Source organism: Sus scrofa, chromosome 4 (genome assembly GCF_000003025.6).
Source record: "Sus scrofa isolate TJ Tabasco breed Duroc chromosome 4, Sscrofa11.1, whole genome shotgun sequence".
Taxonomy (NCBI): Eukaryota; Metazoa; Chordata; class Mammalia; order Artiodactyla; family Suidae; genus Sus; species Sus scrofa.
The window spans coordinates 92,619,120-92,635,881 of record NC_010446.5 but is presented as its reverse complement, the minus strand read 5'-3'; the positions used below and the strand labels follow the sequence as shown (position 1 = coordinate 92,635,881).

At 45.7% G+C, this 16,762-nt stretch overlaps 1 protein-coding gene across 11 annotated transcripts in view; it reads right to left on the bottom strand.

The window, feature by feature from the left end:
• Positions 4,169–16,762, bottom strand: part of FCRL5 (Fc receptor like 5) — a 53,042-nt gene continuing 40,448 nt past the window's right edge. For 8 of the 11 annotated variants that reach the window (XM_013996926.2, XM_005663243.3, XM_021089617.1 and 5 more), the window contains 7 exons: positions 11,454–11,732; positions 10,906–11,022; positions 10,213–10,240; positions 9,138–9,220; positions 8,854–8,928; positions 5,859–5,890; positions 4,169–5,782 (listed from right to left, as the gene is read on the bottom strand). In XM_013996926.2, coding sequence (XP_013852380.1) covers positions 5,693–5,782; positions 5,859–5,890; positions 8,854–8,928; positions 9,138–9,220; positions 10,213–10,240; positions 10,906–11,022; positions 11,454–11,732 — 704 coding nt within the window. In that variant the 3' untranslated portion in view covers positions 4,169–5,692. Of the gene's footprint in view, positions 5,783–5,858; positions 5,891–8,853; positions 8,929–9,137; positions 9,321–10,212; positions 10,322–10,905; positions 11,023–11,453; positions 11,733–16,762 lie in introns of those variants that run through there. The other 3 variants (XR_002343393.1, XM_021089616.1, XM_021089619.1) reach the window with 3 other exon arrangements.

Sequence of the window (16,762 nt, the reverse complement as noted above, 5' to 3'; positions counted from 1 at the left end):
TGTAGTCTGGCAGCTACAGCTCCCATTGGACCCCTAGCCTGGGAACCTCCATATGTCCTATGGAGGGTTTGGCCCTAAAAAAAGCAAAAACAGAAACAACAAAAAAAATGCAGCACATTCTGACCACTCTTGATCCTTATCGGCTCCTGACCACTCTTGATCCTCATCTCTCTCCATGGCACATACCACCTCTACATCACAACATACATTACTTATCATGCTTATTGTTTAATATCTTTTCCTCTGCTGGATTATCAACTCCTTTAAGGCGGAGTCTTGATCCACTGTGTTCACTGACTATTCCAAGTGCCTAGTGTGGTGTCTGACTCAGTCATAGATACAGAATGAAATCTGGTGAATGAAAGAGTGAATGGAAGTGAGGAGAGCAGAGGTTCTCCCACACTGGCTTGCTCAACAGGCCCAGATATTTGCAGACAACACCTGGAAGAGGCTATTTGCTTCGTAAGTCCAGGGAGCAGAATCTCCTTAAGGGTAAGAGTTACAGGGAAGTGGCAAGAGTGACAGGATTTCCCACCCCTGCATTCACTGGACCTGCTGGTCTCAAGGCTTCCCTCCAGCTCTAACTTTGTGGTTAGATCTCAGATCATATGAGGTGCTGAGCTCCCTGATGCTGGAGGTATTCCAGCAGAGGCCAGACGATGTCGAAGGAAGGATAATGTGGAAGGACTCAAGTATGAGAAAAGCATCAATAATGGATGACCTTTGGATGCCCCTTTAATAATGAGATTTGATAATTAGATGGCTGATCTCCCCCTGGTCTCCCCCATCCTTCGATGCTTAAATCACAGCCTTGGAACCCCTGACTCTGCTGCCTCCTCCTGAGCTATTCCCTGACCCTCCCTACCCCCCATTACTCCATGGTTGTGAGCACAGAACCTCTTCCCCCACCCCCACAGAACTTATTCTATTTTGGGCCAAGCAGTGGAGAATGTCCTTGACTGAGCCAGGGCAGCCTGGACCTGTGGAAGGAGGGTGAGGGAGGGTGAGGGAGGATAAGTGCAGGACACCTTCCTCTCAGCCTTACTCTTTCATCTCATCTAATTCTTGCCCCTTCCGACTGATGTGGCCACATGGCCAGCTCTGGCCCAGACCTATCCTTTGACTTAGCACCTGTGCTCCTCCACCTGATGACACAGATGGACCTGTGGGTTCAGAGGTGCAAACCAGCACAGGAGTGATCTGCATGAGAACAGTGATGCTCAGGAGGGAAGAGAGGCTGAGGGCTGGACATGGAGAAACTGCCCTGAGGTACCTGTCCACCCACACACTCTCATTTTCCCTTCCATCCCAGCCCTTGATCTCCTCAGCACCATGGTGCCAGGAAACCTAGAGTTGCCAGGTATGCCAGGCCCCGGCCCAAGGAATTGGAAATTTATTCAAAGCCCTCTCGTGAGCAAACACTATAATCTTTTGTCAACAAGAGACCTGGGAGAGCATAACCAAACTATGCTTTTGCTTTTATTTCTCTGGAAAAAGACCAGATAAAACCCAAATTACATAGGTCAAACCCTGAAATGCTAAAGATATGTATTCCCACACCTCCCACCTAATTATCTCATTCTTTTCACGTTAAAAAGGTTAACAAATCATTTTCCACTATTTTCTCCTGGAGTATCTGTTCGGCAATTGAGCAGCTGCTTCACTGTAATGATGCGGTAGGGACCAATAAAGGCAAAGAGATACCAACACAAACTTTGTAATGAACACAGGTACGTCACCACCTGCTCTGAGAACACCTGCACAGTGTTTATACAAAATTATATCCTTCAATTAAGTAGTCCAGCCAAGCAGCTGTTATTATTTTTCCCATTTTACAGTTGAGGTAAACAGACCTTGGAGAGGCTGGATTATGAGCAGTAGAGGCCCATACAGGAGCCAGGCCTTCTGACTCCAGGTCCTGTGTGCTCTTCTGCTTCTTCACATACTCCACATAGGACTAGATACCCATGAAGCCCTCCAAGGACATTGGTGAAAAGGCTAAGAGCATGGATTTTGGTGCTGGACAGTTCTAGCTCCAACGTAGTAATGTGTACTCTTGAATAAATAATTTAATCTCTCTACACTTCGGCTTCCTCACCTGTAAAAGGGACAGACATGAATATTTATTCCATGTGAGAATTGACTGATTTATGCAGATGCCTGATGTTTATTTATTCTTCAGTAAATGGCATCTGTTCTTTTTTGTCTTTTTTTGCCTTTTGTCTTTCTAGGACCGCACCTGCAGCATAAGGATGTTCCCAGGCTAGGGGTCAAATCAGAGCTGTAGCTGCTGGCCTATGCTATAGCCACAGCAACACAGGATCCAAGCTGTGTCTGCGACCTACACCACAGCTCACAGCAACGCCAGATCCTTAACCCACTGAGTGATGCCACGGATCGAACTTGCATCCTCATGGATACTAGTTGGGTTGGTTAGCCATTGAGCCATGACAGGAACTTCTGGCATCTGTTCTTGGCTCTGAGTTAGGTCTCTGTTGAGTGGGCAGTGTTGATGAAGAGGGGAGAGGAAGAGGGGAAAGACAACAAGGTTGGCTAGTGGACCTAGAAGGTGTTAAGAGAGGTTGTGCAGGCCAGCCAGAGTCAAAGAGAAAGATGGACCCTGAGGAGGGACAAGGGACAAAACAGAAAGAGAAAACAGCTGGAACCTGGAAAGGGTTGGCATTCTTTCAACAACAAAACTGAGGCAGGTCAGATAGGTACATCCCTCCTCTATGAAGAGGCCCCCAAGCAACATCCCTCTCCCCTGTCAGAGTTCTGAACCAAGTGATAAACAAACCAAGGGGAGCCACAGATCACCTTTGCGATGATGATGATAAATTTTATGCATCAACCTGATTGGCTCATGGGGTGCCCAGACATTTGTACAAAGCTTATTCTGGGCATGTCTGTCAGGGGAGTGCCCAGGGGTCATGTCGTTACTTCCGAGTCAGTTCTGTGGGATGTGTCTAGAAGCTCCTCTTCTGAACTTGTGAGTTTCTATCAACTATTGAGGTCGGCTTTGGGTTTGTAGGTGTCGTTCTGAAAAATTCCATTCAACATCGTTGCACATTCATTTACTCACTATGAATTGCGTATCTAGGATTCACCAGGGCATGCGTTGTGTATCAAGGGTAATGTGAGGATGAGGGGAGGGTTACAAACTAGAATTAACTGTAACACTCAACCCTGGAGGAGCTATGAGTAGTCCAGGGAGAGAAGCACGTGTGCTTCTCTTTCATAAGAAATATAAGAAATAAATATGCAAAAGGTTATGGAGTTCCCTGGTGGCCTAGTGTGTTAAGGTGTTGTCACTGTTGTGGCTCACGTTTGATCCCTGGCCCGGGAACTTTCATAGGTTGCTGGCACAGCTGAAAAAAATGGGTTTTGGAAACTCATACAGAAAAATGAGGGCTCGCTGAGTGGTGACATTTGAACTAGTTGTTGAAGGATGAGTGAGTTCAACAAGACAGAAAGGGGAGTGTTTCTTGGAAAAAGCACAGCACATGCAAAGTCATGGCTGTTTGAAAGAAGGTGGTGTGTGCAGGAGTTTGTGTGACAGGAGCACATGGTATGTGTTCTTGTCACATAAGAGGGAGGATACTGGGAGATGAAGATGAAAATGTGAGTTGGAACTAAATCATAAGGAGCCTTGTGTCCCATGAGAGAGTCTGAACTCTGGATAATTGAGTTTCAAGCAGAGGAATAAATAGAGTTGGTTTTTAGAAAGGTCATGCTAGCACCTCTGTTGGGAGGTTGTACTTACACATCTATGGAGAATGGTTGCTCAAGGAGAGAGTCTGGAACAGTTATGAGGCTACTGCAGTAGTCTTGGTGGCAGGTGATAAAAGCCTGTATTAAGTCAGTGGTAGTGGGTACGGAGAGGAGGAGGTGATTTGAGAGGTATTTTGGAAATAATGTTGACTGGATTGGCTTGGGTGACCAATTCAATGTAGAAATTCAGGGATGGCTATGTATCTGCTGCCTTGGGTAAGAAAAAGGAGGAGGGATGGAAGGGAGGGAGAGAGGGAGGGGAGGAGAAAGAGAACAGAGGGATGAGAGCAAGTTTTGTGGGGACGACTGATTGGATTTCATGTTGTATTTGAGATATCTGCAGGTCATGCAGGTTTTGAACAAGACACAGTATTCATCTCAAACTGACACACACAACTCTTAGTAGTGATTTTATTGGTATTGTTTAAAAAACCCTCTGAGATCAAGGGACACATATTGCACTTTGCTGGGTTAAGAGAGCAGATAATGATATCGATGAATTTGTAGAGGTGATGTTTATTCATCAGGGAGATTAATAGATATCCAATTTGATAACCTTTCATTGATAACCAGGTGAATGCCAGACACCATGCTCACCCCTTCAGCTTTGCTTTTAAGAACTCTCAGTCTTGTTAGGGAAACACAAAAATGCACACATCTCTGTAGCAGAGGTGCCATGTAGAGGAAAGAGCACCGCCCTGGGTGCCAGGACTCCTGGGTTTATTTTCGTGTGCACTTCGCCACTAACAGGTTGTGTGATTTTCAGTTAGTGGCTCTTCCTCTCTGGTTCTCAATTTCCAACCACAAAATTGGAGAAGTGGCCTAGATAAACTCAAAATTTCCCCCCAAACATCAACCATCATTGATTTGAGCATCAGTATAAAAGTGCTGTGGGAGCCCAAAGAAGAAACAGACTGCTTCTGGGAGGGTGGAGGATGGGCCATTGAGTTGGAGCTCAAAGAATGAGCAGGGTTTCAGCAAATGCAAATGATGGGAAAGTACTTCTAGAAAGAGGAAGTGCAGAAAGGCTACATTAGAAAATAGGGAAGGGACCGTAGGTTGTGGAGAGCGATGATTATGAGAAAGGCTGGAGAGGGAAGTGGGCGCTGAATGGAGAGGGCTAAAGGGTGCATTATTCACTCTGTATTCATCCCCTTTTTGGGAAAGTGTGAGGCCTGAGGTGGGGAAGCAAGCTGGTGGCAGCTACTTTTTCCTGACCCAGGGAGGCTGATGAAACCCAGTGTGTTGCAGAGAAGTTCTCTCAGCAACAGCTGCTGAGGATGTTCTAGTGAAAGGATGGTGCAGGGAGCCTGTGATCTGCATGAGTGGCCCCCATGGAGTTGGGCGGTGGGCAACCAGAGCACGTGCTGCTTCCCCATGGGCCTCTGCCAAGAACTTTGGAGCTTGGGTACTCAATATGGTCCTAGGAGCAGTAGCATCAGCACCATGTGCGAGTTTGTCATAGATGCAGGATCTTAGCCACCACCCAAACCCGGTGAATCAGAGTGTGCCTTTTCACAAGGTCCCCAGCTGACCCATAAGCACTTTTAAGTTTGAGAAGCTTTCCTGCTTTCTGAGAGCAGGTTGTCAGGTGCAGTCCTCATTGAGGAAAGATAGGGGTGTGCATGGGAATAGGACTCAGTATAGTGACCAAAGCTGAAGCCCACTGAGGAAGCCAGGTGATGTGATGCGCCCTGGATTGGGAGCAACATGTCATTAGAAAAAAAGGACCATGGTGCCAGAGCTGTCACTTCAGAAGTAGATGGAGTTCCTTCAGGGCCCTCTGGTCTGTTCAGACTGGTGCACAGCCCACTTGATGTGGCATGGGGTGGTTTTACATCTTCTCACATGGATGTCCCTTCTCCCCCAAGGATGGCTTTGGGCTGCAGAAGCTGACATAGCAGTTGGGAGCTGTGTGGACTCATCTGTGAGGAGTGGATGAATCCAAGAGCTGGGGCTTAGGGGCTGGGGCTGAAGCCACCTTCACCTGCGAGTAGATGACACAGGCATCCTGGGGGGAAGAGCACACAGGTTGAGGGAGAGCTGGCGGGCCCGAGGTGGGAGGGTACATAGGTTGTGGGACTCACCTTGTCGTTGAGAAGCTCTGGTGCGGAGGCCACTGTGGAAAGAAGGGAGGTGTTCAGCTGGGAGCTCAGAACTCTCTCCGCAAGCCCATGCTGTCGGCCCAGTCCCAGCCATCTCTCTGGGGCCCCCTCAGCCTCACAGCTTCCACCGACTCTCTCCTCAACATCCTTTCACTCTTTGTTCCCCACACTGAGCTCTCCAGGGGCTCTCAAAAGGAAGGAATCTACCTTTTATCTTGTTCGTGCTTTGATTATAGATTCTTAGCATTTGTTATGGAGAAGCATCCTGGCCTGGAGCAGAGGCAGGGTGGTGATTTAGAACAGACTCCAAGCCCGGAACACCCCAGACTGAGCCCTGGGTTGGCGAGCTACCTCTGAGGCCCTGGGCAATCCACTCAGTACACTCAATATCTCCTGCCTCGATGGTCTCATCTGTATGATGGGAATAATGATATCATTTACCTATAGTGTTACTGTAAATTTATATTTGTATGTGTGTGATTTCTAATATCTATTATGTGTTGAGCAGTTCCAATGTGCAGGTACAACTCTGAGTGCTATAAGCAAACTATAAATAAGTGTGTGTATATATTTATGGCACATATTTTCTTTATATTTTGTCTTTTTAGGGCCACACCCTTGGCATATGGAGGTTCTCAGGCTAGGGGTCCAATTGCAGCTATAGCATCTGGCCTACACCACAGCCCCAGCAACATGGGATAGGAGCCATGTCTATGACCTACACCACAGCTCATGGCAACGCCGGATCCTCAACCCACCGAGTGAGGCCAGGGATCGAATCTGTGTCCTCATGGATACTAATCAGGTTCATTAACCACTGAGCCATGGAACTCCAATGGCACATATATTTATGACATATTTATTTACTGTACCCAGAATAGTACTAGGCACATAGGAACTGCTCCACACATGTTGATATGAGGCTAGTATTATTATTTTTATATTGTTTTAAAGCTGGGATGAAATATGGCATTCTTCAGGCAGGGATTTCTCCTTTTGGCTCGGGATGAGCCTCAAGGCTCCTTGGAACTGCCCCAAGAAGCAGAGCTTGGGCCAAAGCTTGGACTCTGCAAGCAGAACCTTGAAATGGGGAGCCTATCCTATACTATCCAGGTGGATTTTCAGGAGAATTTTAAAATCTGAGAACTTTTCTCAGTTGTGGTCAGAGGGAGCACTGACTATGGAAGAATGGTTAGAGATATGGTGGCTTTGAAGATGGAAGAATGGGGCCACGAGCCACGGAAAAGGGGTGTCCTTTAGAAGCTGGAAAAGGGGTGTCCTTTAGATGCTGGAAAAGGCAACGAAATGCAATTGTTCCTGGAGCTTCTAGAAAAGAGTATAACCCTGTGGGCCCTGGTTTTAGCCCAGTGAGACCTGTGTTAGTCTGACCTAGAGATGATAAGCTTGTATTGCATAAGCCCATCAGGTTGGTGGTCATTTGCCAGATCAGCGGTAGAAAAGAGATACAGGAAGGTAGGAATAACAGAGAGTCCTGTCTCTTTTCAGAGATGGGGCACTGAAGCTTTGAGGGGTTAAGGTGTTACAGCAAGCAGATAGTTAGACACGAGCAGAAAAGGGGTGCCTGGGGCCAAATGGTGGGAAACCACACATCATACAAACAGCAGGATCCATGGGTGGATAAAGAAAAGCCCAAACCTCCAGACTGATGGGAAGCCACAACTTTTGGGGTGATAAGTGCCCTGGGGGCAGACAAAGAAAGATGGGAAAGAGTGAGAATCTCCAATGTCTGGATGTAACCTATTGCCCATTATGCCCTCATTATAATATTATAATAAAAATTAACTATTCAGATAAGAGGTACCCATCAAACACTGACACCATGACACTTCTGATAAAACCAAATAAAGACAAAAATCTCTCCCTTCAGGAAGGTGAAGCTGGGATGAAAATTAAGGGGTACGACCCCCAAACCCCACAAACCCCACTTTCCCAGTGAATATCCTGCCCATAAAATTAGATGACCAAAATAACCAGTGTGCCAAAAAAAACACCACAGGGCAGCTGCTTGCCTCTCCTTAAGAGGTGTACTTCTCACTTAAATAAATCCTCAATTTTCTTTCTCAATTTCCGTCTCGTTTCTGTTTTTTTTTTTTTTTTTGTCTTTTTGTCTTTTTTGTTGTTGTTGTTGTTGCTATTTCTTGGGCCGCTCCCGAGGCGTATGGAGGTTCCCAGGCTAGGGGTCTAATTGGAGCTGTAGCCACCGGCCTACGCCAGAGCCACAGCAATGCGGGATCCGAGCCGCGTCTGCAACCTACACCACAGCTCATGGCAACACTGGATCCTTAACCCGCTGAGCAAGGCCAGGGATAGAACCCGCAACCTCATGGTTCCCAGTCGGATTCGTTAACCACTGTGCCACGACGGGAACTCCTCCGTCTCGTTTCTGAATTCTTTCTGCAACGAGACAAAAACCTAACCTTCAGGAACAAAGGGACTGCCTGGGGTGATGGCTTCATGACTCAGATGATGCTGATGCCATCTGTGGAGAATGGAGAAAGCAGCTCTGCACAGTGAGCACAGTGAGTGTGGGTTAGTCTCAGCAGTGTAGGTGGGTGCAAGAAGCCCAGTGACCCAGCCTGAGGGAGAGTTCTGTGTCTGGTGGGCCCAGACCTGCTGATGGGGTGGAGACTGAGCCATACACAGCAACTACTCCTCAAAATCAAGGGTCCTTGGGGAGTTCCTGTTGTGGCTCAGAAGTAACAAATCCGACTAGTGTTCGTGATGATGCGGGTTCGATCCCTGGCCTTGCCCAGTGGGTTAAAGGATCCGGCATTGTTGTGAGCTGTGATGTAGGTCACAGATGCAGCTTGGATCCCGAGTTGCTGTCACTGAGGCATAGGCCAGCAGCTACAGCTGGAATTTGGCCCCTAGCCTGGGAACTTCCATATGCTTCTGGTGCGGCCCTAAAAAAAAAAAAAAAAAAAAAAAAAAAAAATCAAGGGTCCTCGGATCTTACCTGCACCTGCATGTCTGTTCTCCCTCTTCACGCTCCGGACTTCCGAGTACACGATGTCTCCTTCTTTAGGATTTACTTGGAGAGAAGTTGAAGGTTGAGAGGAATCTCAGGTTCTCACCCCTTGTCTGAGTTACTTCCCCTCCCCTAGCTAGAGCTTGTTATCTGGGGGGTGGGGGGAAGCAGAGCCCTCTGGGGCCCCTGCACCATTTCATCCTCATCTCCTGTCCCTCCCCTTCCTGGACCAACCCTGGAGTCCTGCCCAAAGGAGGGTCCTCAGTCCTCACCATTGCTGTACACTGGTTGCAATTCTATCCAGCCTGGTACATTGTAGTAGGTGGGCTCGTGGAGGTCCGAGGCTGAATGGTTCCTAGGAGACAGACACCCCGCTGTTTCCCAGAAATCCTGATAAAGGAGCTATGATGATCATTCCCCGTCAGTGAGTCATTACCACAGGTTAGTTGCCAAGCCTGGAAACATAGATGGGTACATAACAAAGGGTCTATTGTTATGGACCATTATATTACAAATCATGATAAATTAATATTATCCATGTTTCCAGACTTTATGGCAGCCTAAATGTCACTGTGCTAGTGCCTATAAAAATATTAAGTTGATTCTATTACTATCCCCATTTTATAGATGGGAAAAATGGAAGTTCCAAGAGGTGAAGTGACTTACTCAAGGCTGTCTAATGAGAAAGGGAAAGAGCCTAGATTCAAACCTGGTGCCAAGGCCTACATTCTCTGACGGCTCAGTATCTCAGAGAAATCAGTAATCAGAAAGGCTTCTAGGAACTCAGGATGGTTTGGTGCTACCATGAGGTTGCTCAGGGGTAGCTGTGGTGTGGTTTCTAAAGTCAGTCTTTGGGATCCAAGATGGCAGCCCCTTCATCACAGGCACCACCTCTTGTTAACAGCGACATCTCTCTGGGTGGCCAAGTTGTGTAACTCCACCTTCTTAGCTGTCATCACGACAGGTATTGGTTACAGTGGGGTGGCCATGGCCACAGCTTTCCAGGCTGTTTAAGCTAAGATCGTCTTAGGACATGGATAGATTCAGTGGCCCTAGTGGTCACTCAGACAACCAAGGCAACACTGGAATAAGGATGTATGTTAATTTAAAAAAAAGCAATTAACACTAGCAGCAGGGAAGAGGCCTGTGTAGCAAAGGTGGTAGGTGAGAAGATCTTGGGAATTGCCTTGAGATATCCCAAGGGAAGTGGCAACACAAAATGGTACAACCCATCTCAGTGACATGAAGCAGTGACTGTGCTCTTGGCAGTAACATGATTCAATTTCATTTTTATACCCTGCGGGCATTTCATTAACCACATGGGAATACAGCCCAGGCCTTTCTTACCTGGAAGAGTCCAAGGTAGACCTTCCTCCTGCAAAGGAAAGTAGGGTGGCATTGAGTCCAGGAGGAGGACTTCACAAGGAGCACAGCTCATAGGAGGATCACCTAGAACCTGCCAGAAGCCGCTGTCACGAAAATGTGAACACTCTTTTGCTATGCTCAAGGGAGGTGGCAGATTGCACAAAAACTACTGATGCCAGTTTCCAGATGGGGTATAGCTATAACACTAAAGGGGAACCCAAAATTCTTTAACCTTGAGTTTGTGATGGACAAAGGTCAATAGCTGGATTGTGGGAAAATAGACTTGATCTGCTATGAAAGCAATCGTACATTTAGAAAATTCACTAAGTTATCAAATTCTATTTGGTTTCTGTTTCCACTCTTACTTCTCAGTTTTTCTTCTCCTCTTCCCATTCCTTGGGGGTATTGTAAGGGTAGAGGGGGAGGTAAACTGTGCTTTGTCACGTTGTTTAGTTGACATCTTGTGAAGGCACCCCCCTCCCCCCCACCACACCCAATGGGGCTGTTTTGGAAACTTGGCATTTGAAGAAGACAAATTTTGGAGGGCTTAGAGGAGAAGGTAGGACTTGTGGAATTGTGGGGGCAGGAGCTATTGAGAGCTTAGGGGTTGTTCCAAAGGGAACGGAGATGGGAAGGACTGGGACTCAAGCAAAGCTTAACCAGGGAGTTACCTACCTGCTTTTCTTGGGAACCAGCAATAGAACAGCAGTGCCACAGCAGCAAGGCCCACCAGGCTGAGCAGCCCCCCAGTGACACTGGTGGCAACAGAGCCACTTCTGCTCCCTGTCATCACTGGGCGGGCGGGGGGGGGGGGGAAGCAAGAGTTAGAGGCTTGTGGTCTTGAACTTTCCCAACACCTGCTACTGATGTCTGGGAGAGAGGGTGAACCTAGGGGCACAGGACTTCTGACATTAAGCAGGTGCAGGTGTAGTCCAGGAACTAGCTCCTTTCTTGGTGGGGAAGCTCATGTCTATGGTTGACGCCAAGGCTGAGAGTCAGGATGGATGTGCAGCTAATGAGCATTCAATTCAATGGTCCCCTTTGGCCCCTCTCTCCCACCCAGGGCTTCAGAAACATTTCTAAAAATAACAATTTAGAGAACTTCCAGCTTTGTGTACTTGTCCCTGAGAAGCACCGTTCTGGTCAAGCATCTCAAGGATTATCAGAGTGTCCTTGGAGGAAATATTTTGTCCACATCTGTGGCTTGGGCACAGGAGACTTACCTGTGATGGAAAGTGTCACTGCCTCACTGCACTGGGGCCCCAGGTCATTGTCGGCCTCACAGGAGTAGTTTCCAGAATGTTCTGCAGTCAGTGAGAGGTTGAAGGACACTCCTTGTCCAGAGAGGGACGTGCCGTTCCCCAGGGTGACATTCTTGTGATAAAACTGGTATCGGATTGGGGGAGAGCCTTTCTGGACCTCACAGTGAAGCTCCACCACGTCCCCCACCACAGCCTGAGCCCTGGGAGCCCTGAGGGTGAGGACAGGGCGAGACACTGGAACTGAGGGAAAACAAAAAGTCAATAGAAATTCCTCCTTCTAACATATTCACAAAGGACAAAAAAAAAAATACTATAAACAAATAATAAAAAACAGATTTCAGTCTTGGAAAGTAGATTGAAATGCATATCATAGAAAGCTAATGACTGGAGTCTACAAATAGCCTTCAGAATATCCAACAGCAAAGTGTGAAAAGGGTATGAACCAGCCCCAGACATCTTGATGAGATCTTGGATCCCGGGCTGGTGTCCCCAAATCAAGCTGCTCATGTGACTTTGTCTCTATTTTTTTTTTTTTTTTTTAGGGCTGCACTCGCAGCATATGGAGGTTATCAGGCTAATGGTCAAGTTGGAGTTGCAGCCACCAGCCTACACCACAGCCACAGCAACACCAGATCCAAGCCACATCTGCAACCTACACCAAAGCTCACGGCAACACCACATCCTTAACCCACTGAGCGAAGCAGGGGTTGAACCTGCGTCCTCATGGATACTCAGATTCATTTTCGCTGAGCCACAACGGGAACTTCTGTCTCTATTTCTTATGATACCCAGGAACTCATCTAAGAGAGACTAAGAGTAGCAGCCCATTTTGCTGTATTACTTCAGAGAGCGTTTGCGTGCTATTTCATGGTTTTCTGTTTCTCTGGGATGCATCCTGGGAGCACACCCTTTTGCATATCTCCTTCCAGGAACCTTTGAGTCTGCAATACACCATATCCCCTGTGCACCCAAATCATAGAATTCCAGGACAGGATGACCACGATGTTCAGCTAGTCCAATTTCTCCACTTTATGAGTGAGGAAATTGAGGTCAAGACGGAGCTCCCATCATGGTGCAGTGGAAATGAATGGACTAGGAGCTATGCGGTTGTGGGTTTGACCCCGGCCTTGCTCAGTGGGTTGAGGATCCATCGTTGCCGTGAACTGTGGTGTAGGTCGCAGACATGGCTCAGATCTGGTGTTGCTGTGATGGTGGTGTAGGTCGGTAGCTGTAGCTCCGATTTGACCCCTAGCCTGGGAACCTCCATATGCTGAGAGTGCGGCCCTAAAGGCAACCCCCTCCCCCCCAAAAAAAAACCAACAAGAAACAAACAAACAAAAAAAACAAAGCCAAGGCTGGAATCTTCATCTCAATAGCCCTTAGCATACTTTTGCTATAAAGGTTTAGCCTGTAGGGGATCATCCTGACACAGATTCAGAGCTCACAAGAAGTGGTTTTCCTTCGGTTATTATACTTAATGGCAAGATGTAAAAGAACAGCATAGAAATGAAAGAATTTGATTGATGGGTGGCTATTTCCATCCCATGTCATCCTGCTTCATCTCTGTGTCCCCACTGCTTTAAGAATCACTTTGTAAACTTGGATTGGTTGGACATCCTTAAAGACTATGCACCTGGCTAATATTAATATAGAATGGAGAGGGGGCACCTGGGCCAGGGATCAAATCTGAGTTTCAGCTGTGATGTACGCTGGCTGTGGCAACTCCAGATCCTTAACCCATTGCTCTGGGCTAGGAATTGAACTTATTTCACCGCAGAGACAATGATGGATCCTTAACCTGCTGTACCACAGCAGGAACTCCCTAGTATAGAATTTTTAATATGGAAATGTGAGGCATATTTATATCCCTGGTAAAGAAAGAAGTTCTGAGTAGAAACTTGATTGGAGTCAATGAGCAAAAAACCTGGACAAAGAATGGCTAAACTGTTTTTGGATCAGAGAAACTTCTACTTAGAATTCTTTAGTTTCCTCTTTGTATTGAAATATATTCTATATTATAAAAACCTTTTTTCCATTTTTAGTGAGGAGTTTTGATCACGTTCAAGCAGGATTTTTTTTTTTTTTTTTTTTTTGTCTTTTTAGGGCTGTACCCGTGGCATATGGAGTTTCCCAGGCTAGGGGTCGAATTGGAGCTGTAGTTGAAGGCCTACCCTATAGCCACAGCAACGCAAGAGCCGAGCCACATCTATGACCTACACAACTCAAGGCCATGCTGGATCCTTAACCTACTAAGCGAGGCCAGGGATGGAATCCTCATCCTCGCAGATACTAGTCAGGTTTGTTAACCACTGAGCCACAACGGGAACTCCTCAAGGATAATTCTTGAAGTGTGCTACTGGGAAAATCCAGGTTCCTGAAAACCTAGCTGCAGGAAGGATCCCAGACTTTCAACTGGAGATTCTGTAGACAGTATGTATGCTCGGGGCTGTGACACCAGCAAATAGGCATTCTGGAGCTCCATTTCAGCTGCCAGGGAGAGAAGGCAGTTAGTCATTGGTTGTGCTGCTCATTGGCAGAACCAACTCACCTATGACACCGAGTGGCATTGCCTCACTATCCTGGACCCCCAGGCCATTGTCAGCCTTGCAGGAGTAGTTTCCAGAATGTCCTGTGGTCAGGGAGAGGTTGAGGGATGCTCCTCCCCCAAAGGGTGCTGAGCTGCTCCCCAAGGCAACATCCCCATCAAAAAACTAGTACAGGATTGGGGGAGAGCCACTCTGGACCTCACAGTGAAGCTCCACCACATCCCCCACCATAGCCTGGGCCCTGGGAGCCCTGAGGGTGAGGACAGGGTGAGACACTGGAACTGAGGGAAGAAAAATAGTTAACCATCAGTTCCTACTGTTTAAATATATTCCTCCCTAGAAAAGGCATTTCAAATAGGAAAATGTTTTTCTTAATTTTTAATGACCTTGTGACATCACTCAGAACTTGGCTATAATTTCTTCTGATCTGAAGAAATAGCATCATTTGTGTGGTGTTATATAGTTTGGAGTAGGTCGACATACAATCGCAAACATGTTTGTGGAATCTGAAAATAAAGATTAAACTGAAACCCAGATATCTGAGAAGGCAAAAGACAATTGGGGAAAAGAAAGAAATCAATTCAACAGAAGATGAGGAATAGGAGAGACCTGTTGCTTAAATAGCCAGCGATATAACTGAGCCTTGGCTGCATCAGAAATGAGGCCCACAAGAAAATTAATGTTGATCATATTATTGGCTCATTTTTTAATTTATTCATACAGCAAACATTGAGCAATGAATTAATTAACTGAGCAATTAATAAGTCTCAGGAACTACATAGCATCCTGGGGATTCAGTGGTGAGAAACATATCATCCTTGCTCTCATGAAGCCTGCAATCTAGTTAAGATGATGGGCAGTAATTAAATAAAAATACAAACATAGAATTGAAACTTTGATAACTGAGACAAAGTAAAGGATGGGATGAAATATATAATACTGGGGCCTGATCTAATATCAGTTAGTCAGGGAATGTTTCCTCATGAAGTGATATTTGAATTAACCAGGTGGAAAAGGAAATGAATAATGCAACAGATAGACAAACAGTATGTTCAAAGGCCCTGAGTTGGGAAAAAGGTTGCAACTTACAAGTTATTGAAACAAGATAACAGCATCATGAAGAGAAGGGCTTAAAGAGTGCCATGAAATAGGAGGCTGGAGAACTAGACAGGGTTTTATAAGCCATGGTTAGGATTTTGATCCCTCCTCACAATGGGAAGTCTATAAGGGACATGAGATGATCGAACTTACCTTTTTAAAATATCATTCTGCTAAGAAAAAATTTTATTATATGTATTTATACCAAAATGTCCTTAGGAAAAATTTCTATTTTATATATTTATACCACTATATATATTCTATTAGATAGATAGACATAGATTATATAATAGAATACCACTCAGCCATGAAAAAGAACATAATTTTGCCATTTGCAGCAACATGGATGGACTTGGAGGGCATTATGCTATGTGGAATAAGTAATACAGAGAAAGATAAGTACTGTATCATATCACTTAAATGTGTAAACTAAAAAATACATCAAACTAGTGACTATAACATAAAAGAAGCAGAATCACAGATATTCAGAACAAACTAGTGGTTACCAGTGGGGAGAGGGGAGGGGGAGGGGGAAACAGGAAGGACAAACTATTGGGTAAAAGACAGTCTCAGGGGTGTATCATGCAACATAGAGAATACAGCCAATATTTTGTAATAGCTGTACCTGGAGAGTAACTTTTAAAAATTATATGAAAATTTGAAAAATTGTTTTATTCACATTTTAAAAATAATTAAAAGAACATTTGATCTCACTGTACAAAATGGACTGTCACAGGAAAGACGTGGAGTTGAGTGGTGGCATTGCAGTAATTGAAATGATGGAAGATTTGACTGGGATTGTGGCAGTGAAGATAGAAAGACAAGATCCAAGAAATATTTTGGAAGGAAAATCAACAGGACTTGACTGCCTGTGTGTGAAGACCAAGGAAGAAAAATGTCAAGGGAAGACTCCTGGGTTTTTTCTTTGCATATCTAGATGAATATATGTGTCTTTCACAGAGGTAGGGACACCTGGAGGAGGTGTGGGTCTGGAGGGGGTATGCAGTTTTAGAGATGTTCAAGTTCATGACTTTTTAAGAGACATGGCATTTGCAGGTGCTCAGGTGGGAGGTCTCTTTTGGAAATAGAAGTTTAGGAATCATTCACAGATGACATCCCCAGGATCATCCAGAGAAAGACCATATATAAAGAAGAGGGGCACATGTAGGATGAAGCTCTGGAATGCATCAATGCCTTTACAGTTTATCTACAAAAGGAAGAGCTAATAAAGGAGACTGAAGAGGCATGGCAGAGAAAGGAAATCCAGGAGAAGGTGAAGTCATTAAGCCAAGGAAGGGAGGGCTTCAAGAAGAAAGAAAAGGTAGACAATATGGATATTTCTGTGAGATCAAGCAAGATGAGGATTGGAAAATGGCCATTGGATTAAAAGGCATGGAGGTCATTGGTGACTTTTGTGAGCAGGACATTTGGGTATAAAGGTCAGAAGAAACCAAATGTTAAAACATATTGGGTAATGAGGAAATGGAGACTCTTTTTGGGAGCTTAGCCACAATAGAGCAGTGGCTGGAGGCATAAGTGAGATCAAGTGAGGTTTTTTCCTTACACACGAGAGATGTAGCATGTTAAATGTCAATGGGAAGGATCCTACAAAGCAGGAGATTTGTG